The sequence below is a fragment of the Littorina saxatilis genome, linkage group LG7 (genome assembly GCF_037325665.1).
Source record: "Littorina saxatilis isolate snail1 linkage group LG7, US_GU_Lsax_2.0, whole genome shotgun sequence".
In the NCBI taxonomy this organism is placed as follows: Eukaryota; Metazoa; Mollusca; class Gastropoda; order Littorinimorpha; family Littorinidae; genus Littorina; species Littorina saxatilis.
In genome coordinates this window covers 5,516,617-5,525,426 of record NC_090251.1, presented here as the reverse complement: position 1 = coordinate 5,525,426, position 8,810 = coordinate 5,516,617, and the positions used below count along the sequence as shown (strand labels likewise).

The 8,810-nt window shown below is 46.6% G+C and overlaps 1 protein-coding gene across 2 annotated transcripts; it reads left to right on the top strand.

The window, feature by feature from the left end:
- Positions 1 to 450: 450 nt before the first annotated feature.
- LOC138970538 (uncharacterized) lies at positions 451 to 8,804 on the top strand. Of its 2 annotated transcripts, none has more exons than XM_070343007.1 (7): positions 451 to 787; positions 1,910 to 2,620; positions 3,257 to 3,459; positions 3,575 to 3,762; positions 6,159 to 6,453; positions 6,950 to 7,299; positions 7,814 to 8,804. In XM_070343007.1, the coding sequence occupies exons 2-7, from the start codon at positions 1,940 to 1,942 to the stop codon at positions 8,422 to 8,424; spliced, it is 2,328 nt and encodes a 775-aa protein (XP_070199108.1). In that variant the 5' UTR covers positions 451 to 787; positions 1,910 to 1,939; the 3' UTR covers positions 8,425 to 8,804. The 2 variants fall into 2 exon arrangements, with proteins under 2 accessions (XP_070199108.1, XP_070199107.1); XM_070343006.1 differs by lacking the exon at positions 451 to 787 and adding an exon at positions 788 to 917.
- Positions 8,805 to 8,810: the final 6 nt, after the last annotated feature.

Here is an 8,810-nt window from a genome sequence, read left to right as displayed (position 1 = left end):
CACAATGGCGCTCTACGCAATTTGTTTCACTGGAGCTTAGGCCAAACAAAAAAGTTGTATGTTTCTGGTCATCCGACCCTACGTAGTTTTTTTTCCCGCCGACCCTTGACTTTTTTTTATTGCATTTGTAAAAAAAAAGCAAAAAAAAAAGTGTCAAAACGAAAGTAACAGACAGCAGACGACACAAGGGAGATAACCCCGCATCCCTGTTGTCTCATTTGTTTTGTAATGCGTAGTCTTTCTCTTTGTATAGTAAGTCCAGTCTCTTTGCGTCACTGTATAGTTATTTTCTACCCAGAAAAAAAAAGAAAAAAAACTCCCTACCTATACCTACCCTATTTTTTGTACATACAACTTTTTTTGTTTGGCCTTAGGGCATAGGTCCTCTCAATTTCTATCTCTCTTTCTCTTTCTCTATTTTTCTTTCTTTCGTTCATGTGCCTGTGTTTGCCCTCAGGTAGTCGAGTGCACCATGACATCGATTGCATATCAAGGTCCATCTTCACCCGTCACCCCTGTCACGTGTGTACGTAACCAGGAGACACTGATTAGAACACGGCAGTGTCACAACACGCACTGAGCCGTCTCAACGAAGCGACAACACCTGTTCTCAAAACCATCGCTACAGCCGCCTTCCCTTCAGTCGTCACCTGTGTCATCGCTGTCTGCCTTCACCTCAGTCGTCACCTGTGTCATCGCTGTCTGCTTTCACCTCAGTCGTCACCTGTGTCATCACTGTCTGCCTTCACCTCAACCCCTCACTGACCTTCTGCTGCTGTCCATAGCGGTGAGTGGTTGCTGCTGTCCATAGCGGTGAGTGGTTGCTGCTGTCCATAGCGGTGAGTGGTTGCTGCTGTCCATAGCGGTGAGTGGTTGCTGCTGTCCATAGCGGTGAGTGGTTGCTGCTGTCCATAGCGGTGAGTGGTTGCTGCTTTTCCTCGCCTGGTCTTGCTGTCGGCTTTGTCCCTCCCCCTTCTGTTTCGTCTCAACAGGTCACACACAGATGGTTTGTTGTCAGTGTTTTTTCTATCGCCCATAAGCAATGGAAAATGAAGACATATGATGCAGGATAATAGTTGTGATTGCTTCAAATCGCACGATATCACTTCATTGAGTCAATTATCTCAGTCAGAGCTTCTGTGTCAACTTGTCACTTGGTGACGTGTCAACTTGTCAAGGGGAAGCAGCGATACTAATCTTTGCTGTCGAATGAAGAGTTGCCTCCCTTATACCAGTTAAACAAATACCAGCTACTCTGCAGGCTAGTCTGTGTACACACACACACACACACACACACACACACACACACACACACACACACACACACACACCCACCCACACACACACACACACTCACACACACACACACACACACACACACACACTACCACTGATAAGTTTGTGTGTGTTGATAATACAAAAAACATGGGTGAATTAAATTCAGTGGGATTCTTTTTCGTCCTAAATTTGTTTTTTAAATCGCCCGTTTACAAAATGAAACAATACGATGCTGTAAGAACTAAAATACAATACATTCAAATACAAGAACTGTCAAGCGATAAACGAGTATGACATCTTCTACAGGAAAACTTGTGTCCGGTTTTACAAAGTTGTTTAATGTTAAACGCTGTTCTGGTACTGGACTTTTATTTTCAGTGTATAATCCGAACGGAAATGATTCATGATCGTTAGAATGACAGAGCTTACGCTGACCGAACGATACATAGCTTAAAATGATGCATCCGTATAAACCAATCGTAGTGTTTGTTGTTTGAGACAGAAGATGCGCACTATGACCATCATCACCGCCACTACCACCACAACTCCGACATCAACCTGCTTAGGATGTCGTTAGTTACTTCCGATTCTTATTTATTTTCCGATCGTGTCTTATTTGTCCATTTAACAGTTTTCTGGACGATTGATTTTACTCCGCATCATGGCGAGCCCCAACAGTGGTAAGGACACCCGTGACAACTTGGTGGACATTGTGACACAGCTGTACCCTGACGCTCTCACCCGCACCTACATTGTTCCTCCTGTCCATCTTGCCCGGGTGCCTTATAACACGGACACAGTGCCCGGTACGGGTCAGGAAGTGCTTGTGCTGCCCTCTAGTGAGCAGCTTCAGAAGCAGCAGGGCAACATTCAGGCTGACTTTGCCCAGCAGCACGTGCTGCACAACTTGCAGCAACTCGGAGATTCCGGAAAGGAGGTCATGTTCGTGGTGTCTGAGCTGAACTTTAAGGACTACCTCAACAAGCCGTTCTACGCCAAACACACAGGCAAGCTCCCAAAGCCAGCAACCTTACCTAAGGAGCTTCGGCATCACGGGAAACAGGGAGACTTTGACATCCTGGTGATTCACCGACTGTATGGTATCCTGGTCGGAGAAATCAAGTCTGTCGGTAAGACCGAGGCAAGCCGAGCGGACACTGAGGTGGTCAAGGTTATTGACAAGGCGGTCAAGCAGCTGAACAAGTGTGAGGTGCACGCCAGACACATGGTCAGTGACATCGCTCCCGGCCTGACTGTGAGGAAGACTCTCTTCCTACCCTACGTCAGCCAAGCTCAGCTACAGCGGATTCTGGATGACGAAACCAATTTCAAGTTGCAACAGGTGAGAGTGAGAGAGAGAGAGAGAGAGAGAGAGAGAGAGAGAGAGAGAGAGAGAGAAAGAGAGAGTGAGAGAGAGAAACAGAGAGAGAGAAAGAGAGAGACACACACAGACAGACAGAGAGAGAGAGAGAGACAGAGAGAGAGAGAGAGAGAGAGAGAGAGAGAGAGAGAGAGAGAATCGGAGCCTAATCTTACAATCTGTCCCTTATACACACACTTAATACAGACGCACATAATAATACTAATAATAAGAAAACAAAAATTATATTTTTGTATACACACTACAAGGGGGAAAAACAGTTCCATCATACGAAATATAGTGTTGACATGGCAACATAGTTACATTCAACGCATTGCATATAAACATCCAAAAGGGATTAGCATGTATTTGCATGACAAAACATATTTCCTGTGGAGAGGAATTGTTATGATCGTTCGCTTGTTTGATCATATGATTATCAAAACATTCACAAAAAGAACAAAACACACAAAACAAGCTCAACAACAATATCAGACATGAAAGTATTCTATTTACCCGTCAAGCTTGATGGATGTTTTGTCAGTTTCAACCAAGCAAATAATGAAACTGGCGTCCCACACAACTATTGTATTGCGTACATGTATGTCTCTGGTGCAGGCGGTGTGTCAGAGCCTGGGTGCGGCCAATTCATCGGAGGCCGTGCAGCTGTGCTGTTGCTCTGACCAACTGTCCCAGCCTGCATCGTACTGGCACGTGACACCCGCCGTGTTATCACAGCTGAGCACCTGGTGGCAACACAGGATGGCCTGTACTGTGGACGCTCGGCTTACTGACCAACTTTACATGGACATCGTTGCCAGGTGAGAGAAATGACATCCATGTCAGTTACGTCGCAATGCTGAAACAATCGTTGGTATTCGACTTTTAAGTAATAATTATCATTTATCATTAACTTAATAATTGTTTCTGCTACAGGTTTGTTGGTCCGGCCACCACGGTGTCTGTCCCCTGCTACAACGGTGTCCGTGTGGAGGTGCGGACTGCAGGACAGGCGGTGGCGGAACTGGGGCGGAGGCTGGCACTTCTGGTTCTGACCCTGCAACAGCTCGACCTAATGAACAGAGACCCGCAACTGGTCTTCATTACGGGAGCGCCAGGAACAGGTGACAAGCTCACAGCTTCTCTGACTAGATTGTTTGTTTCTTATTTTGTTTGTTTGTTGTTGTTGGTCTCGAAGCAAGATGGAACACTAAGCTCAGCTGCCTTCTGTTTCGCGTTAAAGGCCAACATCGGCGCGCGGCAGATGCTACTCTAGTTACTCGTGCTGGCAACGATAAATTTAGCTCTGTGGCCTTCTACTATAACAAGGTTTAGTCTTCTAGGCGCATTCTGCTAACTAATTAATGCCTCCAGTGCATGTTCTGATGTAACCCTTAGATAATGGATGATTGTGTCTGCATGGCAGGAAGCAACGGCTAGTCCACTGTTGCTGTTTTCTTTCTTTACATATTTTTGATACTGCGACCACTAAGCCACAACCCCCCCCCCCCCCTGTATGTTGTAACTGTCCACCGTGTGTTCTCTTTTGTGAATCGGCTCCCTTGTCTGTGTCCTGTGATGTAAAGCTTACATGATAAAACAAAATAATTTGAATCCCCAAAAAGAGAATGCTATTTTTTTTTTAAAAGGCTTCCAGAAAAAGCTGTTCAAATCAAACGACCTGTATTTGTGGTCTTTGTTCAAAGTCGCACAGTTTTCAAAGGGAGATTTTTGTTTATACCAGAAGTCTGTCGGCAATTGATCAATATTCGCGTTGTCTTTTTACACGGTTCTTTCTTTCTTTATTTGGTGTTTAACGTCGTTTTCAACCACGAAGGTTATATCGCGACGAGGGAAAGGGGGGAGATGGGATAGGGTAAAGGGGGGAGATGGGATAGAGCCACTTGTTAAGTGTTTCTCGTTCACAAAAGCACCAATCAAAAAATTGCTCCAGGGGCTTGCAACGTAGTACAATATATGACCTTACTGGGAGAATGCAAGTTTCCAGTACAAAGGACTAAACATTTCTTACATACTGCTTGACTAAAATCTTTACAAACATTGACTATATTCTATACAAGAACCACTTAACAAGGGTAATAAGTGAAGAATTTTATGGGTGAGAAAAGAAAAGTAAAAGGACTTTGGGGAGGCAGAAATAGAGAAGAAACAAGAAAAAGATCCTAATTAGGTTCACGGCATCGAGAGTGATGCGACCTTCTCTCAGAAGTTAGTAGAGAAGGCTCCCCCATCCACCACCCGGGGGACGCGCCTCTACGCCAATTAGGGGGCGCGAGGTCTTATTACACGGTTAACTTCACGATTATTTTGCTGCACCAACTAGTGTCTGCCTTCTCATTTGACAACAATCGTTTCAAAATTGTCTGAAAGTCGCACACTGTGAACATCACTAATAGGACATGACGTAAATGAGGTTACACCGTACACGTGCTGACATGTATGTGTGTGAAGGGTGCTGTGCTAATACTGCTGCTATGAAGAGAAACAAACCCACCACCACCACCACCACCACCACCCAGCAATTACTTACACTGCTGCTTCTGCCACTGTTTTATAAAAAAAATTTAAAAAAATAACATTTTGGCAATTCTCATTAATCATCATCATCATCATCATCATCATCATCATCATCATCATCATCATCATCATCATCATCATCATCATCATCATGAACAACAACAACAATAATTGTGGTCGTCGCTGTTGTTGCGGCAAACGATACTGACAGAACAATGTTTCTGATTTCCTTACAGTGCACTGATCCCAGGTAGTTTGCTCAAATGACGTCTTAGTTGAAGGATTGACGCAATGGTTGTGACGTTGTTTTTGTCGAGTTTTACTTTATCGTCATCGTACCAGGAGCTTCCAGTTTTGTAGGAGGACGGTTTGCTGTTTGTGTTGTCTGATTCCGTGGAAAATGTGACAACTGAAGGAAAGGCATCAGGCTGACACGGAGAACAGTTTGGAACTGACATGTTCATTTAGTCTCCATGTAATGTAATGTTCTTGGCAGTTATATAATTTTTGTGTGCTTATTTCTATGTTTCTGATGCTGTGTTACGCGTGTAACAGGTGAAACGGACTTGATGTAAAAAATAGCTTGCTTTCACATTGTTTTGTAGTATATTGTTATGGTTATGTTTTGTGTGTAAACAGGTAAGACATGTACAGTTTGGTAAGGCAGGGGTTGAGGTGGCTGATCGTGGACCTACATCTTCCCTAACACCAGGGTCACGATGTGCAAGTCGTCTCTATGTGCAGATCTGCATGTAACAATGCCTTACGCTCACAGTGCTTTGTAATGTATTACATTAAATGTGCGTTGTGTTCCAACAGGTAAGACAGTTCTGGTACTGCAGGGGTTGAGGTGACTGATCGTGGGCCTACATCTTCCCTAACACCAGGGTCACGATGTGCAAGTCGTCTCTACATGTAACACTGCCTTGTTTTCACATTGTCCTGCAATATATTAACCTTAATATTGTTTGTGTTCCAACAGGTAAGACGGTGGTGCTAGTGCTGCAGGGGGTGAGGTGGCTGCGACAGGGGCACGATGTGCACGTCATCTCAACACAGTACACCACCCGGGCCGTCAGCACATCCATCAAACAACAGCTGGAGATGTCGCTGAGCGCGGGCCCGACGCCTTCCCTGACACCAGGCAGCGTGTCGTACCACATATACGATATCTGGAACAGGGAGGGAGATGTTGACCAGGCAGTCACCGACCTCGTGGCATGTGTGAAAAACGGCCGGCTACACGTCTTGATCGACGAGGTGTCCTTTGACAGCAGGTTTGTTTTCATACGTGTGTGAGTGTGTGTGTGTGTGTGTGTGTGTGTGTGTGTGTGTGTGTGTGTGTGTGTGTGAGAGAGAGAGAGAGAGAGCTCTAGAGAGAGAGAAAGAAAGAGAGAGAGAGAGAGAGAGAGAGAGAGAGAGAGAGAGAGAGAGAGAGAGAGAGAGAGAGAGAGAGAGAGAGAGTTGCAACTGTCTGATTCATGTAACTCGCACCACCGCCGTGTTACTGTAGGCCTATGCGTGGAATTGCATGTTGTTATGACAACAATGTGCGTACAATCCTAATTATGTCATCATTGGTAAAATATCAAGTGACATCTTTGATAAAGTTGTGGATAACGCATTACTATTATCAGCTTTCCATGTCTCATGTGAGTGTGACACGCATCTCTGACAACATGTCTCATGTGAGTGTGATACACATCTCTGACAACATGTCTAATGTGAGTGTGACACACATCTCTACCACCATGTCTCCATTCTGTGTCACAGGAGTAAGCGTGGTCCCCGTTGCACACGCCTTGTAACACAACTAGCGCAGCAAGTACCACACCTGTTCCTGTGGTGTGCCGGTATCGAAAACACCGAGATACCCCCAGCACTGCAGACACAGGTGTTCACTGTCCCCCTCCGCTCGGCGCCCGCCGTCCTCCGTGAAATACAACCCGTGATTCACAGGTTTGCTGTCCACGACTACAGCGACAGCGGCGTGCCTGCGCCTGGGGACGGGCTGAGCGTGATACGGCTGAGTCACCATGGCAACGCTCACACAGGTCGGTGGCCGTTGGACTGCGCACAGTGTGGTCACGATATCGCTGCCGAGCTGCGCTGTCTCGGTGTGGGTAAGTTGTGTAACTGATGATGATGATGATGATGGTTGTGGTGGTGGTGGTGGTGGTGGTGGTGGTGGTGGTGATGATGATGATGACGAGGATGAGGATGATGATTGTGTTAGGTTTGAGTGAAGGGTAAACCTTCCCGCTGCCTAATTGTGTTTTAACCCCCCCCCTCCCTCCCCCCGAGAATATAATTATGTTCAATCAAATCTAAAGTCTGGTCAGTCTGCAGGGAGAAAACAATGACGTCATTTGTATTGACGTAAAAGGCAAAATTACGTCATGACGTCGAAGTTTTGCTGTCTGTGTCGAAAATGTACAGACTTTGTGAAGATTTTATAACTCAGGTGTGTATGCAGGCTTGCGTGTGTGTGTGGGAGGGGGGTTGGGGGTGGGTGGTGTGTGTGTGTGTGTGTTTGAGAAAACAAAATAATACACGGTTAAGGTGTGTCTTAAGATATAACGAATGTTTGCTTACATACATGAATATTTAACTGTTCCAACGGTCTTTTCCCTGCAGGGAGGAGCGTCGCCAACAGTCCCTCCCGGCTGAGCTACCGCGACGTGTTCGTCTTGACCAGAAGCGGCGATTTACATGATGACGTCACGGACGAGGCAGGGCGGGTGACGTCACCAGCTAGCGGCGTGGTGCAGGGACTGAAGGATGCAGGTGTACCGGTGAGTGTGTTGGGGTATCAAGACTGGCTACACAACAGGGCGAGGTTGGAGCGAGCTGTGCAGGACGTGGCGGTGGCGGCAACGGACACAGTGACAGTAGCGAGGTATCACTATGTGACAGGCCTGGAGCGGCGCGTGGTGGCCGTGTTACAGGGCAGAAATCAGGATGATGATGATAAAGGGCTGACTGATGAGTGGACTGATCGTGATGACAGGCTTGTTGCAGTATCACGCTGCACCACACAGCTCATCACGGTCCGCACGCCTCCTGTCACCACCACCCCGCCATCCCTTACAACAACCACTACCCCCGCCACCACAACCACCCCACGCCACAACCTAATACAACAACCACTACCACCGCCGTCACCACCACGACCACCGACACCACCAGCAACGACGACTACCACCACCGCCAAGAGGAGGGGAGGCAGGAAGTGTGTCTTGTCGTGACATGCCCCGCATCAACACCATCGTCACCACCTCTACCGTGAGCTTCACCACTGTCGTTACCACCACCACCACCACAGCAGCAACAACAACAACCACCACCACCACGACAACAACCACCACCACCACCTTCACAACACCACCACCACCAACAACAACAACAACAAAAACAACAACAACAACAGGTTATTCCTGACCACCACCAACAACAACAACAACAACAACAACAACAACAACAACAACAACAACAACAACAACAACAACAACAGGTTATTCCTGGTTGGTATCGCCGATTGTTTGGCAGTGTACAAATTAGAGATAGATTGTGCAAGATTTCCAGGTTCTATGACGCAAAATAAGAATTGACGTCATCGTGCTTGTGTTTTACG

Bases quoted from the DNA above. Each gene is read 5' to 3' on its own strand.
- LOC138970538 (XM_070343007.1), top strand. From the start codon at position 1,940: ATGGCGAGCCCCAACAGTGGTAAGGACACCCGTGACAACTTGGTGGAC. The intron at 2,621-3,256 runs GTGAGAGTGAGA...TCTCTGGTGCAG, and splicing joins CCAATTTCAAGTTGCAACAG to GCGGTGTGTCAGAGCCTGGG. The intron at 3,763-6,158 runs GTGACAAGCTCA...GTGTTCCAACAG, and splicing joins TACGGGAGCGCCAGGAACAG to GTAAGACGGTGGTGCTAGTG.